Source organism: Aythya ferina (genome assembly GCF_964211825.1).
Source record: "Aythya ferina genome assembly, chromosome: 11".
Taxonomy (NCBI): domain Eukaryota; kingdom Metazoa; phylum Chordata; class Aves; order Anseriformes; family Anatidae; genus Aythya; species Aythya ferina.
Window position 1 is genome coordinate 19,152,175 of NC_140307.1, and position 25,472 is coordinate 19,177,646.

At 33.0% G+C, this 25,472-nt stretch overlaps 1 protein-coding gene across 3 annotated transcripts in view; it reads left to right on the top strand.

Moving 5' to 3' along the window:
- WDR72 (WD repeat domain 72) overlaps positions 1-25,472 on the top strand; it is a 118,352-nt gene that overhangs the window by 37,981 nt on the left and 54,899 nt on the right. For all 3 annotated transcript variants that reach the window (XM_084532298.1, XM_084532299.1, XM_084532300.1), the window contains 4 exons: positions 763-968; positions 17,054-17,874; positions 22,679-22,770; positions 24,989-25,071. In XM_084532298.1, the coding sequence (XP_084388424.1) occupies positions 763-968; positions 17,054-17,874; positions 22,679-22,770; positions 24,989-25,071 (1,202 nt within the window). The remainder of the gene's footprint in view (positions 1-762; positions 969-17,053; positions 17,875-22,678; positions 22,771-24,988; positions 25,072-25,472) is intronic.

Sequence of the window (25,472 nt, forward strand, 5' to 3'; positions counted from 1 at the left end):
AGAAAGTAACTGAAGAAGAGCAGAGCCAGAAGCTGTTCCTTGGGGAAATAGCACTCAAATCTTCCTGTATTGTGGATGCAATGTTTAAAAGAATCAGATTCCCTATATCCACACAACTGATAAAGCAGTCCATGAAACATTGTATTCATATTCCTGACTCTTAAGCTAGGTGTAATATATTCAGGTATTTAAAAAGTTTCAGAGGTAGATGGGTTTAAGTAACAGAATGAAAAATTTTGAGCTTTCCCTTGCTATTTGTAACCCAGAACACTAGAGGACAGCACTAAAATATTACATAAACATATTATTGTTTACACTGTTAATTACACACTGAAGGCTTTGTGGGAAGGAAAACAACTGAGAGTTAAAGTTAGGGAAAGTGGTGTTTTGAAATTTCTTCACTCCTTTTGAAAGTTGTATCTGACATCATGTTATACAGAATATACTAAGTCTGTTGATGTTTAAGGTATTTGTTAGAGTCTCTTCAGTAGTTAAGCTTTTTTTTTTAAAAAAATAATGTAATAATGCTATAAAATAGAATCTTGTGTAGAATATACATTTTTAATGTCTAGAAAGTAAGGAATTAGTTGGCTTGTCTATGAATATAGGTTAATGATTTATCTGTTTACATGAAGTGTACTGTGTTAATATAATATTTTAATATTTTGTTGTAAATATTGTGTTATTGTCACAATATTCAAATGGGAATGTGTATTAGTGTAGTTCCTTGAAAAAATTACAAATTGTGTTGTGGTCTTCTAGGCACACTGGAACGGCATGAAACAGGCGAAATAGCAAAAGCAATTCTTTCTTCCATTGAAGATTCAGAATACTTAGTGGCAGATGCTCTACTTCCTATATCTCAAGAGTCAAAAAGAAATAAAAATCCTGAATACAAATCCTCTAGCTCTTATAAGCTTGGCATGGTCTCTTATAATCTTACTCATACAGAAAAATCTTCAGATAAGGTAAGGATGCAAAGTAATGCATTTCTCTAGGGCACATATTTGTGATACAAATTATTTACCCTTTCATCTTCACTGTGGAGCCCTGTATTAATGTTGTGGATACTTGGTGTGAAGTTTGTAAAGCCATGTGCCTACTTGTTCAGTTTCTGTACCATTTTGTAAAACAAGTGGGAGGTGTGCCTTATGTATAGCCAGTAGTAGATGATCTCAGAAGGATTTTCTTGATTTTTAGCATTAGTTTTGACCCTATTTGCTTATTCTGCTAACTTAAGACTGCATCTATTAGCAATACCCTCAGGGCAAGTGAACCCACAACTTCAGTTGGAAGTCTTGAGAAAAGCACATCATGGCACAATGCCATTGGCATTTCCCTCATTGCTCTTCTACAAAAGTGCAGATTTCTCTTGACATGCAGTAGTAGTTTTTATTGGTTGTTTGTTTTCTGTTAACAGTGGGGAATGGAGTGAAAGTGCTTTTCATTTAATTAACTTTGGAACACTTTATTGCTTAAAAAGGGCACAGTGGGCACCAAATATGTATGTCAGTATTCAGGAGTGATATGATTGAGCACAATATCTAGCTTTATTGAACATTTTTTCACTAATGTAATTAAACAAAAAAATTGTGACTGATGGAAAAGATTTGCTCTTCCTTCTTGTTTTCCTGTTTCCTTCTATTATTCAAAATATAAAAAAGTACAGAAACTAGTGCTAATATGCTGTTAAAGCTGAGAAAAAGAGTACAAAGATATTGAGAAATAAAGTGGAAAGCTCATAAACAAATTTGCTTATGGCTCAGATATATATGTATATTACTTTTTAAAATTATCTATAAATAGCTGTTATTTGTTAAATGTAAAACTAACTTTTAAAAGAATCTCAAATTTAATACAATCTCAGATTTACTGGATTATGTATTACCTCATTCAAGCTGGAAGATAATGGCAAAATGGCAAATACCTTTTTCTCACAGTCTGTTTATCATGAGTTAAATATATTCACTGAATTTTTGATACAAACATATCTTAAGAATGGGGATTCAACATTGCTTGTTTGAGTGTAGTCTTAATACATTTTTGGAATAGTTTTTCTCTGTGATGAATCGGAGGAAGACAATCTGTTATTCTTCAACAGTAAATGTAGATCAAAAATACTTTCCTATGAGTATGAGAAGGTGAGAAATGTTTTCCCTTAGCTTGCATGTAGAAACAACCTTCACAATGGTCTCTGGGCTTTTCCTGGCTTTTTCGATTGTGTTAAATGAAAGACTGGGTTTTCCAAAATTCAGTCTGATAAAGAATAGCTTAATCCAAGTCTTCATTCTGAACTTTCTTTTCTGTTGTTTTTTGTTTTTTTTTTTTTTCTTTATTGCACTTAAAATTTATATATGCCTTTGAGTTTATAATTATGCTTGTTGAACTCTTTATATTTCTCTTTGACCTTTTACTAACCTTTGTCTGATTTCTAAAGTTCTTTTTGATCCCATTTTCTGAAAAGTCTTATTAGAGCATAATCCTGCTGAGCATGTTGTGAGGCAGATGGTGTGCTAGTTGGCCATTGACACAGAATCTGATCTCACTATTGCTTTATTAAAAGGAATAGTTTCTTCTAGTATTTTTAAAGAGAAATAACAAAGTTATAAGCATCTTTGAATCATAATTTTGGCCATACATTTTAAATCAAAAATTGTATGGATTTAAAGTGGCTGGAAGGGAGATGTGCTGCTCGTGGAATATAGGAAAGTAGTTTTTGGCAGATTATAAAGTATGCAGTTTAATGTGCTTTAAGGATTATTGTGATTTTAAATTGGAAGTAATGTCACAATAGGTGACAGTGGAGTTATAATAATTTATAGCACTTTTTGAATAGGCATGTGTCTCAGCTACTCTGAATCTGCAATAAAATATTCCATTTACATTTTTAAACTTTGCTCCTTAGTTACCTTGTTCTAACAAAAACTTTGAGAGAATATTATTGATGGCTCTTGGACTTTCCTATGACTGTCAAAATACCTCTTTTCTTTCACCTTCTCATTTTTTGTCTTTGTAGTCATGTTATGTTAGTCTAGTTCCTTAACAAATGGAGATCTGTACTTAGGAAAACTGCTCTTCATTCAACTAAAATCTGCTGTCTGTTGCATCCAGCATTTCTCCCCACTTCTGTCTCCATTAGAGAAGATTCTGTAGATTCCTGTGGGAGATACTGGAGGCTAAATGTATAGGGTGTAGCCAAACCTGGGAAGATAATGACAATGGTGGTCCACTTAATGCTTTTCCAGAAACCCAGTGTGGCCTGCACAAAGGGAGCATGCCGCCCTGTGGATTTTTATACCTGATACTTTTTTTTTAATGAAGTTCAAATAAAGGCTTCTTATGAGTTCTACCACTTTTCTTAGTTCTTATTCTGGATTTTTTTTCATTTTTTTCTTCCAAGTGTTTTGTGTTGACTCTTTTGGAACACTGCGGCTTAGCATCTTGAAATAATTTCCTGAAATCCACTTTCTATGAAACTAGTGGAAGTTCTGTGGATATCAGTGGGTTCAACACTTCATGCTGTATTATTAGGTATATAATGATGACACAGATCAAACTATCATGAAAATTTCAGGTTCTCAAAAGTCTTTATCAAAATGCGTATAAACAATCACTAATTCATTATTAATTTGCTTCTTTGGCAAATTGTGTAATAGAAAGTTAACATGTTAAATTATTGGTAAGACTGATTTTGTGTGTGTGTGTATATGTATATAAATCAACTTTAGCTTGTTTCTGAATTCAGTTTCAGAAGACATGAAACAGAAAAAATGAGGAGGCTCTTCTGTCCTTGTCAATATTACTCTTGTAAGCAAATCTTATTTTGTACAATGATCAACATGAAGCTCACAAGCAAGATTCAGTATTTTTTATTATATTGTTTTGTCATTAAATATTATATTTAAGACAAAATAACATCTGCAAGACGATGGTTTTTCTTTCTTCCTAAGAAGAATAATATTCTCACATAACATTCCAGCTTCAAAGCCTTTCTTTCAAAACATTTGTCATCATGTAAATCACAGATACAAAAGCAGAATGCTTTGATTTCATGGTGTTTTGACCATTTTAATTCTTTTATTGTGCTGCACGTGCCAGTGGGAGTACCAATAACAGATGAGTGTGACAAATGCAGTTAACACAAGATCCATATTAATGTTGTCAAATACCCTTGATATATTTAAACAGATTTTAATTATTTTCCGTGTCAAAAGACCTGGAATATATAGTTTAATAGTTCTTCAAGAAAGCTTTACTTAATATGTGAATGTAAAACCTCTCATAAAAATGAAACTTTTATATTGGCCTTAGTCATTGACATAGGGTATTCATCAAGTCGGCAATTTGTGTGGCAAAGTGCCATTTGAATAGTGTATTGTTAGAATACTTATGGTCCACTTGACAAGGGCTCTTGCTGTAAATAGTGCAATTTGACTCCAGCTGTTAAAGAGTGGCTTTGACAGCAGCCAAATAGAATGGAGATGCTTTACTGCACCGCAGAAAAATCAATACTGGGTTCTTGTTCATAGTAACCTGTTTTTTCTTTTTTCTTTTTTTTTTCTTCCCCAGATTTACACAAGACTACCTAGAGTTCATTTGTGGAGGTTTAAATATTTTTAAGTGTCTGCTTTATTTTCAGATTAATATTAGTGATAAATGATGCATGTGTTTAAGAAGAATAATAATCAGAAAGTATTTTGTGGATGTACGTAAGCAATGTGGTAACACAGCATTATTTCAACTCTAGCTTATGTGGATGAGTATTAGGATGTGGGTGCATAAGTTATGTAACTAATGACAAAGTCTTTCCTTCCTCTGTATCTCTTTTCCTTTTTTGTACTGCTTCTGTGCTATCGTGTTTTTTTTTTTTTTTTTTTTTTTTTTTTTTTTTTTTTTGTTTTGTTTATTTTAAAAAGCAGGTCTCTTTGTTGTTCTTCCTGTAACAACCCCCACAGATGTTGACAATCTGTAGTGCCATTGTAGATTTTCCTGAAGCATAGTCTTGCTGGTGCTGAACAGTTTTCCAGCAGTATTCAGTGACACAAGGTTGCTATGATACCTGGCCAGTAGCAATAGGTATTGAATCACTGGTCTTAATTACAATAGGCTACATACTAGATTGTGTGCTCCTGGTGTTTGTATGGAACTAGCTCTCATCATATCTTTAAATCATAACTACATTTGCTATCAAAGCTGTGTAAAAAGCTGTTTTTTAAATGTGTGTGTGTGTGTGTGTGTATATATATTTATAAATGCTTCGGTACTGAAGATTAAATTAAGATTTAATTGATGCACAAGCTAGATGTTTGGGAATTTTTTCCTTGACATTTCACAAATATAAAATATTAGAAAATTTCTCAGCTTCTGAGTTTCAATAATTTAGATGTAAATCTGTGTTTTCAATACTCTTAGATTTTTAGTGCACTTTCCATATGATTAGAGCTTCCTTTAGATAAAGATGTTGGAGGAAGAAGAGCTTCTAAAATTTGTACAGTAATTGCTAAACTAAATGATCCATGTTGGCCCTTGGTTTTTTGAATTATACTACTGCAGAGCTAGACTAGAAAAGGGAAACTTTTAATATTCTCTTCATATCTGTGTAGGTAAGATGAGCAAGACAATGATGAAGGGATGAAATAGATTTATCTACATATGAGCATTTATAGGAGTTTTTGTTTTACATATTTCACTTCACTATTTCTTAAAATACTGATCTTTGAGCACTGAGCTATAACACAGCGTTAAAGAATGTTGCAGACAGTCAAAAATATTGAAGTGTACAAGATCTGTAAAGAGTAATTTGATTTATGTAATTATTAGAAATAAGTATAACTAGAGTAGTTAATTAACAAATACTATGGCACTCTTAAAATGCATTTAAAACATTTTACCTAATATTTGTACTAAGGAACTCCTTATTCACTTAATAGCATACATACTTTGCTCTTATCAAAATATATGTATGATGCCTCTGAAACAGAGGTATTTCTTCTGTAGTAGTCAAGTTCATATTTTTATAATTGCTTAAAACTGAAGAAATACACAATAGAATGTACAGAAGTAATAAATTAAAAACCCTACTTTGTGTTGTAATATTGTACAGAAGCAAAAGGCAAATAAGTGCACTGTAGGACAACAGCAGACATTACTTTTAGTAAAATAATGGATGCAATTGAAAATTGTTATTGGAAAACTGGAAAATAACTACGAATTAAGTCTTACCAATGGGGAAACTGATAGAATAGTGGAAATGAATTCAAAGCACAAATACCAACCAATACTTTTCAAATATGAGATCAGAAGCACGGTACATTAAAGACCTTTTATTTATTTTGTTTAGTGATATTTATAGCAGTACTATGCAGTTACAAACTTTCATTATTTGTAAGAAATGGACTACTAAGGCCAAATCAAAATAAAAAGACAAATGTTTCTCTTTAAAGAACAACTTTTGTTGTTCTGCCAATGTATTTCTTTTTCTTGTTTAGGGATTGGTGTTTAGAAATTGTATTTAGTAGTATATTATTTAAATGTAGTAGTAAAATAAGAAAAGAAACAAAGATCTATATATAGATTTCCCATAACCCAAATGCAATGTACTTCAGTACCACATTTATTGAGAAAGACACAATTATGTATTTTGTCAAGGGACCAATGTGGCAACATAACTACAGTGAAGGAATCACTTTGGAGTTCTGAGATTAAATAGGTGACAGTCAAAGGGCATCATGATCCTGAGAGAGGTTGATAGCTTGGACCCCATGCTGGCTTTGCTGAAAGTTACTGCAGTTTTCCAAATTCGTCAACCCAATCAATAAGTTGTTGATTTTAGTGTTTTCTCTATTGATTACTTAGAAAAGAAAAGAAAAGAAAAGAAAAGAAAAGAAAAGAAAAGAAAAGAAAAGAAAAGAAAAGAAAAGAAAAGAAAAGAAAAGAAAAGAAAAGAAAAGAAAAGAAAAGAAAAGAAAAGAAAAGGCTGCCATCGTGATATTGTAAAATATTTTACTCTTACAAATGTGGATAGTAAGCAACACAGGTTGACTAAAATCTGTGAATAATCTTTAAAGTTTTGTTTCAAAAAAAGCACAGTACTTATATACTTCTACAAGTTTTTCTCTGCTATTATACTGAAGGTGAAGTATTATACTTAATATGTTTGTTTTCTTTGTCTAGAAATCTAATTGGACCCTGTGCTAAAGCTACAGAAGTGCTATAAGGTTCTACTAGAAGCAGTTCAACATCTGTAGCTCTTGTAAAGTATTTCACACTGAAGGACCATTTACTGAAGCTAAGCTAGCCATTGCTGTCTTTGTCCTTCTCATCTTTCCATGTACTTCGGTTGCCATGCTGCAATTCCCTTCTCTATCCTGTGGAAGCTGTAGCAATTTTTTTCTCTTTTTGTTTTTTTTTTTTTTGGGGGGGGGGTGTATGTCCTGTGTTCAGTTTCTACCCTATTGAAGTGCTATTCCCTTTATCTTATTCTCCATTGATTGTTTCTTTTAGTTCTGTATGTAAAGTCCTATACAGTTCTAAATCTTTTATTTTACCTTTACCCTTTAGAAGTCCCTAAGATGCAACTTCATCTGTAGATTGACCTAGTTTTTCCTTGTAAGTGCTTTACCTTATTATAATTCTGAAATTATAGTAAATTAAATCATCTTTGTAACCTTTATGTTTTGATGTTCCACAGTGGAGTTCTTGAGGATTATTCACAATTAATGACAAAAGAACGGTGGAGTCTTTGCACTTGTGGCAACAAGTATTTTCTGTTTTAAACATTAGATTCCTGGCCTTTTAAGTATAATTTGATTAGTGGTATTTTAGTGAAGAAAAGTACCAACAGGCATTCAGATCTGTGCTGAGGTGTGTACCTATGCCCATTCAAAACAGAATGGTAGCTTTGTCAGAAATACATTGGCAGCTTAAATGAAATTATGGAACATGCAGGGCTTGCAGAATGGTTTCTCCTGAAACCAACACCCAAATTTACTTTGCAGAAGAAAGACTTGTTATCTGCCAGCATTCTTCTAAAAACATTAAATCTCTTGCTTCCTTTAAATAAGGCAGAAATAAAGGACTGAATTGCAGATCAATTAAAAAACACTAACAACAACAAAGCAAAAGAAAAACAAACAAAAAAAAAACAATGCTTATATTTCCTTCTGATGTGTTTTTCCTACATGTGCTTAAATTTCCTACTCAAACCTGAATTTGTTCTGCTGGTCAGGTTTGGCTCTTGCAATTAATTCTGAGAAAGATGATTTAGCCAACCAGATACGTCTGAACATTTATTTGGAAATACTGTCCTCTTGGAAACCTATGCAGTACTACTGCCTTTTGTAAGATTAAACAACTCAAAGAAAGGATGGCATGAAAGCTATAGGTACAGAGATATTGCTGTTGTTCTGACATATCCTAGAAAATGCAATTAATGATACAGGAGCTGAAGAAAGTCCAGCCTGCAGATTCATGAGTTTTTAAGGACGGCATTTTCTGGGCTAGACTACATTATAGTATCTAAGGATTTAATCCCATAATTTCCTGTTTGCTTGTTTAGGAGAAGGTCACTTTCTTAGAATTCAATTGTGTACTTTCTATGTACTTCTAAATTATATGAATGGGTTTCTTACAATCCCATATGGAAAATTCACAATCAGAGCAGGCCAGGGCAAATGCATTATTTCAGCTGGAGTCACCAAACAGCCATGTGTTGGTAACTTAATTTTTTATATACATCAGTTCTTCTTGGAACAAAGTTATATTCCCATGCTGTTAGCCTTCTTCTGTGGTCATGTTGGCAGTATCTCTTTCCAGCATTATTCTCACAGATATTTGGATATTCATTCTTCCAGTAAATTGTTCAGTATAATTCCCATATCCATGAATCAACTCTGTACTTTGTGGATTACTGTGGCATTGTTTGTCCAGCTGATCTAGGAAAAATGGCAGATTTTCCATTTTACAGATTTTCTAAGAGCTGGGTAAGGCTAGAAAAAGTTTTGGCTATTGCCCGTCTCTGAGTCCTGCATGTTTCTAAAGATTAATAATTTTTGGTTATGGTATTTACTTCTACATTCAAGATATCTTAATATGTTAGGATGTAGACATAATATACATACATTTAGTATATAAATTAATAAGACTTCATTTAAAAACACTTTATACTTCCCTTCCATCTCTGCTTTTCATGGTGCAGAGACTGTCTACATAGACAGATTTTATTTTGAGGTGAATGGAGTTCCCCAGTTCATTTGGATTTTTTCTATAATACAAATGTTACGTAGAAGAGACATTGTTAAAGGTATTAAAAATAGTAAATGGACATGAGAAAGTGCTGAATGCCCACCTCAAGAGAATACTGTCTGTCCTGTGACTATTACTAACTGAACTGTCTGAAGTTAAGTGATAAGAATGACCTCATTATAGTCATGTTTACTCTGTATAGTGCTCATCCTATGCATAACATCAGCATTGTTTTGGGGTGGGTAGGCCTGACCTGTCTTTGCCTGCTTTGGAAGGCTATAGATACTTTTAGTGATAAATTGTTCACATGCTCCCTAAAATCAAGTGATCCTTAAGAAACAGGCAGGATAGATGTGGGAGTGTGGATGGATTTTCTGTAAGAGTTGTATTGGGTTAGTCTACTATGTAGAGATGAATATGCAACTGATGACTTGAATTCTTTAGCCCTGTGCGAATTTTTAAAGATAACGTGTACTTAGGATCTATTTCAATTGTATACCTATAGTCTGTAACTATCTTTTAACCAAATGCATTTTTGCCCGTATCCTAAATTGTTCATTTCAGCAGAGCAAGAGAGTGAAATGAGATAGCTGTGTATTTGCAAATGACAGAGGGCTTATTGTAAGCCTATTGTGAATAGCTGATACAATTAACATGGTGATAGAACAAAGAACTAGAAAATGTTTTAAGCTAGTATTCCTATAAAACATCAATGATGCTTTGCCAAAAGATTCAGATAAAAACTTTACCTCTTGGATTTATTTTTCTGAAAACTGAGACATGTTTTAAGAAGAATATGCCATGGTTTCATACAATTTAGGAAATTTTCAACAGTATATCTTATTAAGACTGTATAACACTCGTGTATTCAATATTATTGATGATTACTTTTCAATTACAAATGCATAAATATGGCAAGACCACATTTATATCTATTACCAGTTCTTCAAGCATCACCATGAAATTTGATGCTTTCTCTTTTGATATTGTCTGACTGAAATTTTGGTGCAGTAATTTAAAGAGTAAGGTTTTTTCAAACATGTAAGTTCAGGGAAATTTGCAATCGAGGTCCAAGCCCTATCCGAATGCTCTGTAGTATCTAACTATTCTAGTATTTCTCCACTGTATGATCTGTTTGAACATGCGCTTTGTACTACACTAATTCTGACTGTCATAGTAAAAGCCTGGATTAAATTTTCTTCTTGCCCTTTAAATTAATAAAATAATTAAGCTTTCAAAATTTGAAGTAACTTTGTCATAACTAGTAAGTTAAGTTGTACCAAGCTTTTAGTTTTATCTGTAGAAGTTGAATCTGAAAAGTATATTTTCCTAGTCAATAAAGAGGACTTGTACATGTATTTGTAGTGCAGATTTAAGATGTGCTGTTTGAAATCTGAGATTTTTGTGGAACTTGGCAGCAATATTTTATGTTCATAAACCAGGTTGAAGCCCCAAACACAATTTCATTTATCTTTATATTCTAAGCTTTATAGAATCTGCAAAAGTGTCCATCTGTTCAGCTGAGATTGCTTCAAATAGTGAGTGGTCAGAGAGACTTAGCTGATAAAGGTCAAAGGAGCCTCTTGACCCTGTGATACTTGCTAAAGCAATTGGAGCATAGGGACTGATATACAGTTAGATATAGCTTGCTAAAGCAATCTCCACTTTAATTGGTAATGATAGCAGGAATACACAGTAAAGTCATTGCTGAAAGAAAACAAAAAGTATCCAATATAGTAATTTATTACCAGTCAGTGGGTTTCACGCACTAGGTTGTTTTACCCCTGCAGTGGTCAGAGAAAGCAAAAAGGTACTCTAACACTTAACTGGAAATGGATGCCCTGCTGCTATCAGAGATGCATGGTGGTCAAATGATTGCCTGTGCCATTAGCTTGGTAATGTTTTCTCTATTGTAAACTCAGCTCCCCATGTTCTTCCTGTGCATCAGCTGCAGATTGAAGGCTTTCTTGTTTGTCTTCTATTTGTGCTGCCAATCATCAAGCTGCTGTCCACCAAGCACATTTCAAGGAGGCAATTTTTTTACTACTATCGACTACCATCTCCAGCAGCCCAGGGCTCAGAGGATTTAGAAATGAATTTAATGCTTTAATTTACACTGTGCCAGCCATTTTGTGCATTGTTTATGTATTTGTATTTTTGAGACAATTACAATTTTTCTATTTTGCAAAACTGTTAGATTGCACCTGCAAATATGTCCCTGAAACATAACTGTTCCTTACATGTATTATGTAATGTTACTATTTTCATTTAAAAGGTTAAAAAGTCTAGTCAGGTAAAGCCACTTACTAAGGTATTCCATATTAATATTTAAAAACAAACAAACAAAACAACAACAAAACTTGCTACCCACCATCAAGGTCAAAAACATCATGGAGAATAGAATAGAGCTGTCACTGGCAATACAAGCGGTTATTTAAGACAACTGGGCGTGGTAGCCATCCTTCAGTCAAAACAGTTCTTCCAGATCCATGAACCAAAAATTTGAAACATAGGGTAGGAGTAACAGACAGATTTTTACAAGCAGCTGTGAGACATGCTTATTTTTTTATGAGCCTAGAGGCAGACCAATGATGGGACATGATTCCAAGAAAAGTTAGGAGTTCTGAACTTCTATTGATATCCCAGTAACAGGTATAATCAAGATGCAGAAAATTTTTCACCTGCAAAAAAATTTTAGTTGGCAAATTCTACTGCCCCACCCTCCTTTTCTTTTTGGTAGCTGAGTTTTGTCACATGTTAGTTTATAAAATAATAATCCTACTTATTGTCAATGCTATTGATTGCCACAGAGGTAATGAACAGTAAACGGGAGTAAATGAAATATGTAAAAGCTATTTAAAATTTCTGTTGTCTTTGTAGTGTAACTCAAGGTCAGATTACAGAGAAAACAACCTGTTAATTTCATTAAAATACATTCAGTCATAGTCTCAAACATTTTGTGCTATTTCAGAAATTATCATCTAAAGCAATTTAGACTATAAGAGTAGTTTTAAAAACATTTTTTTGCTTAATAATATTTGTGAAAGGGTGAAGTGTGTGTACTTTTTCGCATTTTTCACAGATTGTCTTAATTGAATGCACTTAAGCAGACACACAAGGATGCTGGTATTTAACTGATAAACTAGATTTCTTTTTAATAAGTATATTTAATAGTGGATTATTTACTCTTTAAAAGTGAAAGTCATGCTTACAAACTTTTATTATGGACTAAATGCCGTGTTTTATTGGGTCTATGATTAAGTGGTCTATTAAGACTATATTTTAATGATTGTCAAAACAGTGAAGTTTAAATCTGCTTAAAAAAAAACTGCAGGACACTAACAGAAAATCCCCTTCCCAGCTGCTACCACCCCCTTCCCCAGGCCTCAAAATCACCCGTAGCACAGTTTAAGAATTTTAGACTGCTTTCTCAATACTTCAGTGATGCTCATTGCCACCCCCCCCCCAAAAAAAAAAAATCTAACTGAAATTTATCCTAAGAAAAATTTATCCTGAGAATAAGTTGTTCATTTCAGCCTAACATTTTCTAGAACCTACTCTCACAAGAGAAAGCTTAAATGAGCAGAATTTTAACTCCCTGAATGTTGCATAATTTAAAAACAAATAAAGCAAAAACCTTACAGATTGGAATTGGTGGCTCACATTTATGCTTTATATACCATAATTCATATTGCAGGCTCTTCTGTGGCTTTTTTATTTTTATTTTTATTTTTATTTTATTTTATTTTTTTTTTAATCCCAAAGTGTACAATGGATAAAGGAAACCCAAACTCTGTAAGAATCCCTTTTAATAGTTTTGGACACGTTTTTGTGTAGAAGTTGATACTACCCACACTGTGAGAACTGAGCTATTTCTTTTTAGTAGTTTTAAAGTGCTCTCTAAGCATACTTTGAGTCTGGTTTTCCTTCTAGAGTCCACCACATGATCTTGCCACTTTATTTCTTTTATGTAAAATAAATGTCAAGACCATTCTTGTCAAAACTATTTTTAGCACAAAGCCAACAAGAGAGTGCATCTGGTAAAGAAAGCTGGAGTGCAGAAATAGTACATATACATGAGGAGCTGAAAAAATACAGGAATCCTTGCCAGCTAATGGAAGTGTGTATTTTACATGGAATAGTGTTCTTTGATTAAGTTGTATCCCAGTGGAAAAATGCTTTTAGAGATGAGAAGGCAGCTAGATAAAATAACACTTGAATTCTACTTCCCTTTAAAATTTTACGTAGTGTCTATGTCTTAAATATGTTAAAGATAGCCCACACATAGATCAGTGTTATGGTAAGGGTAGCCCCCTACCTCCCACTACTCATAAACAAGGGAAAATGTTTTCTGGGCTGCTAATGTGGTTTTGTAAAGATTTGTAAAGAGGGAAGTAAAAGAGCAGTCTTCTAAGTTATGGGAAGGAAAGGATTCCATGTTAGAAGAAATCCTGCAAAGTTGGCTCGTGTCTTGTCCTGGCTCCAATACCTTTAATAGCTCCCTAGATGGCCCCTAGAGAAGTCATAGTTGCCATGCATGGCATATAGCGTGGCCTTTCTTTGAATCCTTTCTTTTCTACATATAGAAAGCTGTCATTCAACCAGAGATGATGAGTCTCTGGATATAATTTTGGTCTGTAGCCAAGCTTCTTTAAAGCTCACAGGTGAAGGCTTCAAATGGAGCATTATCAGTGAATACAGATTACTCCAAGCAGCAAATGCTCTGAACTCCAATTGTTAGCAGGAATGTCATCAACATGGCTTTGTTTTTGAACAAGGGAAGTGTCACCTCTTTACTAAACTTCAGCATCTAACAGGGTTTTTGTTTGGTTTGGAGAGGGGAACAAACACTATTTTACTTCAGAATTTGTTTAAATTAAGTTGTGATGGTTTCAAAAGCTTTATGAGAATTTATCAGTTTTGTTAGGAACTAGCCAATATTTTAACTTAAATGGCTGGTGGTGGTATTAATTTGGTAATAATGTATAAAGACATAATAAAATAAAGTGCTTCCGACTTCCCAGTTTCCAACGTAAAAAAAAAAAAAAAAAAGTGTTAGGTACATCATGACAATGAGAACGTTTTTAGTGACAGTTTTTAGACCTTACAAAAACATGTTTTTCTTTTTCTAAAATTTACTTTCTTGACTGGCATAGATCTCCTTCAGAGTGAATTGTTCTTAAACTTATTGCTAGTGATGCACAAAAAAAAGTGGTAGCAAATTCAGCTAATTCTTACAACTAAAGTGCGGTGGTGTGCCTTAGCATTTATAGTTATTTTAAATTCATACATCTGGATAATGACAAAAAGGACAAAGTTCAGCTTTTAAAATGTGGATCAAGTTATTGAAGCCAAGAAAGGCTTTTTCCCTGTAACAACTTTCAGAAGTTTTTTTTTTTTTTTAATAAATAATCTTCCTAATTGCTCAGCTAAATAATGAAAGTAGATGAACATTGGTGGTCAGGAAAGAGATGCCAATGTGGAATCAGAAGGTAGGCCGTGCCTACAATAAAATTTAAAATTAACAATGGTAAATCAGAAAAAGACGCCTCTGGTCATTTAACCTGCAGAATTGAAGGAAACCTTTGTATTATTAGATGAATCCTTTTTTTGACATGAAAATTTGAAATTCATTGGGAGAATGCTAAGGCTTGAATGGCTTGATATTTGGGTATACACAGTATTATCAGATCAACTAATTTGGGTTTGAAAGATCCCATGATATATGAAATTGCATCAAGCAAAAATTGTCAGAAAAAAAAAAGTATCTTATTACAGAGACCTGTGTGTTGGCAACAGGGAGACCCCAAAGTTGGACCATGTGGTTCAGAGACAGGTCATGCTTTGTTATTGCAACTCCTATTAGCCCACTTCTTGAAGCCAAGTTATTAAATTCTTCATATGTTCATTTAAAAATGATAGTTCTGATACTTATCTGTATATAGTAAAACTTATTTTTGTAAAATACTTCTGGAATTTCAGGAAAGACAGTACAGAATGTAAATAATTTAATCTACTTTTCAATAACCATCATCAAATGCTATTCCCTGTTCTCCAGTTCATAGTTAGTTTTATGGGTTTCCTTCCATTTTCTGTCATCTTATGTTACAGTGAATAGCTTGTCCATATTTCTAAATAGTGTTTTATGTCTGAAGCTTTAGATATCCACCTTCTTTCAATGGAATTAAATGCCTATGGCAGAGAGCTAAGGTAACTTTGTAGATGCTTTTAGGATCAATGTCAATAAGCTTTCATATTGCCAATAAACATTTATTGTGGCCTTGCACCCAGTAACATCACCAAATGCCTCAACAGATTGACATTGTCATAGTATTTTCTTTTGTTTGTATGGCGATTTTTCTAAAGGCTTCTAAATGCTAGTCAACCAAATATAAATGTATAGAACAAAGAAGAAAGTTCAAAGCCTAAGAATACTTTCTATTAATGTTAAAACTAGCTTATGAATTCCACTGTTTGCATTCCATTGGATTCTCCCTATGTATCAGTAACTATAAAGATTAAAATAATCCTAGTGCTGAAATACAGCAATATATAAATGTTACAATATATACATTAAAGGAAAGGGATAGAAAGGAAACCTGAACAAGCTGTTATAATCTCTTACTTATGCCTTCCCATAGAGATCTTTAAATAAGATTGTATATTTAGAGTCTATCTTCACCTGGTGGTAACATCATTCCCTAAATAACAGAAGGGCAAATTTTTTATTATCCAAAACTAAGTAGTCAAATTGCTTGTAAACACGGTTAAAATTGCACTTGTGTTATTTGTAACTAAAATATTAACAGTTTATGAATAGTTAATCTTATAAAACTTGTTAGCAATGCAAAAGCAGTTAGGTAAAACTACTCTTGAGAAAGATGAGTTAATCAACAATCATTAATCATTCAAATTAAATCCAGCTGTCACCTCATTTTTACTAATATTTGTTGATAGTGTCTTTTAAGATTCAGCTCACATGCTCAGCAGAAACAGTTCTTCATTTGCATTAGCATAATATTTCTGACTATCACAAAACAAAGATCCAGAAAATCCTGCATCACCTGTGATAAGGAGCATGGTGCTATGATGGCTCTTTGCAGAAGCATCACTGGGCTGAAAATTTGCTTCTCTATCTTTCTGCTTGTACATGCTTGCTTGTAGACATGAAATAACTGGAATGAACACAGTGCTGAGAGTATAGGCTTGTGCAGGACAATAAAAGCATACAAGCCGTAACTGCTTAAAGAAACGGGCAAAAGAATCAAAATGGAATTTATACTCATGTCTGTTTTTTCCCTGAAGGTAAAAGATGCTTCTTTAATAGATAGAGCAGGTTTCTGATATCAGATGTCACCATCTCATAATTTGACTTTAACATTTGATGGTCCTTCCAGTAACTTCAGAAGAGTGCACCTTGGTAGTGAGGCACAATGATTCCTATGAAAGAAAGTAGTTGTTTTCCTGGAAACTCATCTGAAATGTGTCTCAGACCAAAAAAAAAAAAAAAAAAAAAAAAAAAAAAAAAAAAAAAAAAAGTTTCTTCTCTACAATGAAAATTTATTAGAATATTTTTACTTTAAAAGATGTTGGGGAATTGGGGTTGCAGTGTTTAAGTACATGTCCCTTTGCATATATGAAATGATGTAGAAGGAAAATCTTTTTCCTAAGTAAGAAGTGAATAAATATGATTAAGTTAGACTTAATGGAGTTAATGGATTTAGCCTATTCTATATGCAACTCTATGCAACTCTATAAAATTACAAAATATTATGGATTTGTTTTTGGACATTTATTATTTTTCTTTCAGATAATGGATAACAGCCTCATTCGACAGCCCTTTACTGTTTTACCAGTTAAGACAAAATGGAACAGTGCAAACTTTCATATTCTCTTATTTGATCTGGAAAAACTTGTGGAACTTCTGCTGTCATCTCAACTCTGTGGATTAAAGTCATCAAATTCATTCCACAACCTTGACACTATAGAAAGAGCCAAAAGTACTACTGAGAAAAGGGCACTGACATTAAGAAGAAATAAAACTGCTGGTTCCATATCAACAGTTGATGGGCAAGTAGATGCTGTTTGTGCAAACCAAGTCAGTGGGGATACTAATGCAGTTAGATCTTTGGAAGAAAGTGGTGGCATAAAAAGACAGAAAAAAATGAAGAGTTCAAGAAAGATTAGAATGCAGTCATCAGGAAACATTGATGTGGACATCGCCACAGATACAGCTAAACTGCTTTTGTCATGTCTCTTACCCTGGGGTGTAGATGAAGAAATAGACAATCTTTGTGTAAGACACCTAGATATATTACGGCTCCAGTGTCCAGTTTCTTTTGGACTTCTGTCAAATGAAAGTCACATATCACTGATGTTGCCGGGATGGAAGTGTACTGATTGTGGTGTGCTAGAAGAACACACATTGAGTAACTTGTTTTCAAAGAGAGTGTTTGATTTATCAAACAAGTACCTTGCTGCAACTGAAGGACAAAATGAAACAAAGGAAGAACCAGTGAATAATGCTTATGGAGCAAAGGGATCGGAAACAGTTCTTTTCTTATTTAACAGAATAGCTTTAATCAACAGGATAATTAACATGCCTTCAGCAGATACAAGTGAAATTGAAAGGTAAGAACCCTTTCTTTTGGTCGTTTGTGTTTTTTTTGTTTGTTTTTTTTTTCAAAGCACTTTGAAAGAAAAGGGAGGGGAGGAGGAGAGAATGACATGACTGATTTTGTTCTTAAATATGGACGTATTCAGTGTAATTTGCATTCTTCCTGTAGAGATTTTTTTTATAGGATGTCTTTTCAATGAAAGAACAGGTAAAAGTTAAGTATCTTTACAGCTGATGAATAAAATGACGTAAGAAACTTTTCAACTGAACAAAAATTTGAATTATCCAACTTCACACCCTATCTTTCCAGAGAACTATTTTCCTCACTACTTAAAGTAAGGAGAATAATGAGGTCTCTTCAAGCACATTTGGAGGCGTATTAACACATTTGTGCTGTTTTAACTTCCATTCCCTATAAGCAATATACTTCCTTTACCACGAAACCCCTACCTCCACAGATAAATAAAACATGAGAGGCAACAATCTCTACTTGTTATGTTATCTAAAGTAACACACACAGAGTAATAATGGCAGCTAGAAGGAATGAATATTTTATCAGCCCTTATGTTATAAGAACCATCCCAAATAACATTTGTTACTTAAAACAAATTTATCAACTAAACACTTTTTCCACATTTTGAGAAATAGTATGCTCATTATTATTTGACCCATCCAAATAAGGCTCACTAGTCAGCCAATGGATATTGTCCAGACTGTTTTCATTCAGCAAACCAATGTTGGTCCATATTTAGTATTTTAGGGACAATGAAATTCAGTGTTGACACTATGACCTAGAGGTAAGGAGGGGAACAAAAAATACTGATCCTGGTGCAGCAAAGAACTGTGCATCTTCCACAAGGCTCTGGATATTCAGGATACCTCAGTAGGTATACAACATCCTGCAGGACAAACATGCATTTCTCAGTTACTTTTCCTGCTTATTGCATTGTCTACTGGTACATATTCAACACAAGTTCTTATATTAAAGGACACTTCCAAGATTCCAGCTTGAACATGAAATCTTTTTTATGCAAGAAAATGTTATGCCTACATTGTGTCTTACAGTACTCTGTTGGTAGAGACAATGTATTCAGTTAGGAACATACTAAAATAATATATTTTTCCTGACAAATTCTAGCTTTGGAGAATCTCACCCATAAAATTATTGAAGTTGAATAGAAAAAATACATAGTTTATTTTGTGAAAACACTATCGTACAATTTTAAACTTTCTCTAGGGAAGGTAAAGCCATAAAAGCAAGTGTCACCTGTAGAAATAAGTGATTTTCTTATTATACAAAATACAAAAAATTGCCATAAATTTCAGTTTAAAAAAACATTAGTTTATATTCAATGACTGTGAAATGCTTTAGTTAGGATTTTGACATGGTTTGGTATGGATTGTGTCTTTTTTTTAAGAGCTGAATAGTATTCTTATTTACAGCTGTCTTGTGACTAAGTTTCAGTTTGGTGCCATTTGTGATGCTCTCATATGGGCTGTTACCTCCTTATGGAGTCATCTAAATAAGAGCTCTTGAGTTGTATCCATTTAATTCTTTTTTTTTTTTTTTTTTTTTTTTTTTTTTTTTTTTTGGTGGGGGGAGGAGGTTGATTGGTTGGTTGCTGTTAAGCTCCCCTGAGTTCCTACACAGCAATACCATGTACTATGAGTCCAGATAGAGATAACACAAGTCTTTTTTTTTTTTTCCTGATTTTACTTGTTGAAAGATAGTGTTCTTTAATAGGGAATTTGATCAGTACTAGACTGTATCTGCTGAATTAACGGAGACCTTAGAGATTTTAGAGTAACCTGGGCCTTTTCCCTCTATACCTCTGGTGACAATTTTTTTTTCTCATAATGGCTTTCTGTTCAGACCTTATTCTCCCTGCTACATTCCAAGAACTGTTTTGGAATGTTAGACGTGTGAGTAATAATTCCCTTTTTTCCCTAATAAACAAAGATAACAGATGAAGTATGTAAAGAACTTTGTACATTTTCCTAATGGCTGTAATGTGCAAATGATGCCCCACTACAGTAAAGAATCATCCCTTTGACAGCAAATCAAAGTTGTGTGAGTAAAGACGACAAGATTGTTTTTCTGTCTCATACACACACACACAAGAGGTTATTTAAAGAAAAAATAATCTGTCTTTGTAGAAGAAGCATATTAGAGTCAAGGAAATGAATTTAATTCTTCAAAAATTAGTTTGTTGTTTGTTTTAATGATTCCAAAGTTGGTAGGCTTAGGAAAAAAAAAAAAAAAAAGACACTATCTACTTTAATGCAATAATGTTATCGTTGTGTCTGAGTATTAAAGGCATAGTTCTGCTATCTGAATTTACTATCTAAATGTATCTATAAATTCTGTATAACCTTAAAATCAGTAATGTGTATGTAAATGTATCTCTTTCCACCTAGAAAGCCCTTTTCCCGTGAAGTTTCCTTTTTTTTTTTATGCCTAGTAGTATGCCTAGTGTGAACATGACCATTTATTTACCATGTTTTTGTGATTTAGTATTTGCTTCACTTATTCTTCTCACAAATAATTTAGGTTTGAGAAAATTATCACAACCTATGTTAATTTTTTTTTTCATCTTCCTATATGACTTGTCCTTATTCTTTATACATTATTCACTTTGTTTTGGGGGTTGGAATGAGTTTTGTTTTGGCAAGCTGTTAAAATAATGCACTTTTGCCTAATTAAAAGTTTGAAAGAAGCTGAGCAAATACAGTTTTATATAGTCTGATTTCTAAAAGTACAGCATGTAGGCACACCTGCTTGAGCAGTTGATTTAGCTGAAACTACTGCATGCCCAAGGGAAAAAGCATATATTGAATTCCAATTTGCTGCAGCATTTGCTGAAGGAATTAGTAAGACTGCTTTTATAGCTTGTAAGAGTGCTGGTCTACTAATTATTACTGAGGTACAAACAATTTTTACTAATTCAGTTACTAATACAAAAGAAAAGAAAAAAACAAAACAAAACAAAACACATTTTAATCTCATTTTAGTAGGATCCTTTTACTTTTTCAGTAATCTCCTTTTGAGAGTTACAACTCTTTCCTTCCTGTGAAAGTTTACTTTCTATTAGCACACTAGTGCAAACAAGAAAATAGAATCTTTTAAACTTAAATACTTGAATAGATTATCCAGTGACCAAGATTCTTGCTTAATATGTATGCAGCTGAAATGGAAATTCCTGCCTAATTTCATGAAAGAGAATAGATTGCATGTTTATTTCTGTCAATGTAGACTGGTGTCTAGCTACTGGTTTGATAATTCAGGGATTACAGCTTTCTTCTTTTTATGGTAGACCACTTCTTTGCTTATAACATATTCTTGCAATAACATATTCTTTGGACTGTAGGGAGAATTATTTTATTGTTAGCTATGGCCCTTATCTGGGGAAGGAAATAATAAAGTTTAAATCCCTTTTCTTTGGCATATCTGATAATTTTGCTATTACAGGAGAGTGAAAGGATTTTTTGTTGTTGTTAAATAAAATACATTTTTAATATGAAGAATGAGAACTGGAAAATGAATTCAGTCAGTACATACACTTTTGGGTATTCTTGGATGAGTCTGGTATTCTCATTTTGAGCAGATACATGTCCTTGTCAGCATATATACATGTATGTTTCTGCATAAACCATGTCTTTAGCAGCTCATCACTCCCCAGTGAAAAACACTTGGTTGACAAACTCATACATTTTCAGGTAATGATTTGGATCAATAAGTTTCAGGATATAGTTTGTATGTGAACTGTTAGCTACCTGATACACACACACACAAAAAAAAAAAAAAAAAAAAAAAAAAAAAAAGAATGAAGTATGAAAAAAATGACTTTGGAAAAACTTGGGACTGAGTCTATTAGCTATTATTCATAAAAATATTTTTGAATCTGCTTTTTTTTTTTTTCAACTTGACCAATGCTGTGATAATAGAGGAAATTGTAGTAAAATGTCAGGTTATAAAAGTGGAACAGAAACAGGAAAAAGCTAACAGATCTTCAAATAACTTTTGTTCTGCTGCATTTTGAGTTTTGTGTCTGTACCTCAAAGTGCTCAAGCTCTCAATTTTGAGAATTGCTTAGTATTGTAAAGCTTTCAAAATATTATGACTTATTGTTGGTTGTAGTGAATTTGAAAGGTGAAATATATTATTTTTAAATGACACACAAATTCAGGGTCACTATAGCAAAGCATTTGAAAGAAATAGTTTAAAATAGCACAAGGGTTTAGGGGGTTTTCTACTTCCTTTCCACCCATATTCTTTGTCTTCAAGGGTTATGGTTCCTGAATTAGTCAGAGACAAGTACTGAAGGGTTCTCTTAGATACTAATAGGTATACAAACATGTCCCCTAAATTGTAGCTCTTTATCAAAATCCCAAGTATTACAACTATATTCCAAGTGAATATTTAGAACTGTGAAAAGGTGAAAACCTGTAAAAATTAAAGCTGTCACTCTTGGACTTTTATCCTATGTAATAGAAAAAAAGCTCAGGTACTTGGTGAAAATAGTATTTTGATGAAATTCTTTTCACATGACTTTGCTTGTATAAAATAATGTAAGAGTTAACTGGAAGAAGTTTTGGCTAAACATGAAATTTCTGCATATGGACGATACTCAGACTTGTGTACATGTGACTGTTTCAATAGCAAGTTGAGGGCAAAAGTGTGCAAGTCACCTGAGGATAAACTAATTTGTGGTTGACTGATAGTAATAGCTACAGTGATTGTGAATATCTATCTTAAAACAGACATAAGGTTTTTGTAAATATGTTCAGGTTTTATTTAACAATTCCATATTATTTTAGTTCACATCGATCAGAATCTGTACATGACAAATGGAGAAATATGGAAGCGGCCATGTCTTCGTTTTCCAGTTTTTATGGAGAGTTATCAAGCAGTAAGTGTTGAAGAATGACAATATTAGCTTTTTTTGGTGTTGTGTTTTGCATGCATTTAATTACTAAAATATATCATTTAATTTCAATAATGAAAAAACTATTTATATTCTTTAACTTTGAGGAGGTCTGGATTGACTGGTTTAATATGTTTTTTAATGTGAATATCACTTTTACATGCAAAAGCACATTAAATAATACAAAGATATGCGTTGTGTGATGGCAGAACATTTGGCTGAGTTTCTAAAGATATCTTCTAGCAATCTGAAAAATAGAAACGTAATAGTATAAACGCTGTTGTCTTCCCCCTCCTCCATCTCCCTCAACATCGTTACATGCCCACCCTACAATACATACAACCCTTCAAGCAAACTGTTGCCTTAGCAATACAAGAGTTGTGTTGACTGTTCGGTAATGCCAAACTTAGACTTTTGGCTTAGTGCAGAATCTCTTCATGTTAATGTCCCATAGGCAATCGTTCACCAGTTTTGGCTTGCAAGTGACTTTAAACTTGTTTTTATAGCATGTAATGAACCAAAGAGTAGAGGAAAGAGTATGGATATTTGACATTATACATTACCTTAACAAATTATAGTGTTCCTGTTATGAGTTAAGTCCTGTCTAGACAGATAAAATGAACTTTTTCAAGTTAAAACTTTTTTCCCTGGTATTTAAATAAACCTTAAAATCCCCATCTAAAATCAGCTTGTGCATCACACAGACATTTTAGGAATGACCACTTTAGCATCAAGGACACACTGGGCAATGTTAAATCTTAATTCTGCTGACCTTTTGGGAGTTTCTGTATATATTTACACTTGTAAAAAGAGATGGGAATAAAGCCAAATTAGAACAGGAGCATTTTGCATATATATGGACATTAAACTGAAATATATTTGCATGAGAACAGACAATAAGGTTGGATAAGGTACCATATTTGCTGTTCTCTTTTTGATTATGGGAGATGCTTGCTAAATGACCATTTATGTTTAGAATGGAGAAGCTTCAGGTTAGCTCTTATCTAGGTTAGTAAGAACAATAGAAGCTGCCAATTCAAATAAATATTGCTTTGTTTGGGGGGGGGGGAAGGGAGAGAGCATTGTGTTTGAAATAATCTTTACAGTGACAGAGACTTTTATTGACAGACATAACACAAGAGAAAAATAACACTATCTTTTATTGCAATGAAGTCAGGCCATACTTAAATTTGTATTCAGTTGAAATCATTGAAATGAAGCAAATTCTGTTTCAAAGGTAGAATGTTAATTGAGTAAAAAATTCATAATCTGGTCCCAATGCCAAATCATTAATCAGAGGATATAGCATTTGAAAATTTGGCACTAATTACCTATACTTATAAAATGTTGTTACCATATCTGCTGGCCAACAAAACAAACAAAAAATCAATCAACCTTCAACTTGGCAATTTTGCAAGTTTCGCTGCGTCAGAAAAAGAAAAAAAAAAAGAAAAATTCATCAAAAATTCATCATCCTGATGTATGAACAAATTTCAAAATTCAAATTAAAATGTGAGAATGAAAGAAGTTTACCTTCATATGATCAGTTTTGCCTTATTTTGTCAATGTTTTTTATATTTTTGTATTAGCCTTTACATTTTGTATAATATGGTACGTTACGTCAGCTACCAGAGGTAAAGAATGTAGTGCTTGCCCTTATCCCATCTAACCATAAAATAATATCACATGCTCTCATTTTATTTTCCTTTCTTTTTCACTTTTCTTTTTGATCATACCTGCATGTATATACATATGTTTAAATATTTAATTAGATACTGACAAACATAACTATTTCACAAAACCATTTACTGAATAGCATACGATCCTCTTCAGACTACACTAGTGAATACAATTGACTTTACAGTATACGTATACCCATGCAATTCTTTCAAGCTCCAGTCTTCATGGCAGGACTCCATCATCTCAGTGGACAACTGCATTGTATGATCAGAATACTTTCAGTATTTTTTTTGGTCTTTGCAAATAAGCAGACAACTGTAAACAAAAAGGACTAATCTGATTTTGGATAACTGTAAGTAGTTCAGATGACAATGTGATATGGGTGCCTTGTGCTTATGTCATTAGATTGAAACGTTCTGAGAAATTATTCTTTTTCAGATGTTGGAGTTAAAAATGTTTAACATCTTTGTATTTCTGTATTTATGTGTACTGTCAGTTCATAAGTTATGTATGTGTTTTTCAGAAACAAGTAAACACCATTCCCCTGACTTTAGGAGAGTTTCACTGCTGAAACTCATTTGTTGTTGGAGTGACCAATCTATAAAGGTAGGTAATAGGCTGTGTTAATAGCAACAATCTAATCTTTAAGTGACATTGACTGTAGTTTAGTACTTGGAATCTGTCATGTGATACCGTAGTTACCAATTTAAGGAAAATATTATATATAAATCATGCCATTCATATCTTTAAAAATCAAAAATTTACTTTGATATGGGGTATAAAAATTTACTTTGATATGGGGTATGCTATTTATAAAGCCTTAATGCGCATGCTCAAATATGAGAAGGTAATTGTCCTAAAGTCTGAATGAATAATCACCAAGTATGCTTCGTGATGTTTTCTAGAATTTGCAGCATGTTTTTATATTTTCTATTGAATTTAGTGACTGATAAGTTTATGCAATGATAATGGCCTTATCTACCAAAGGAGATTAGTGTGTGGAATAA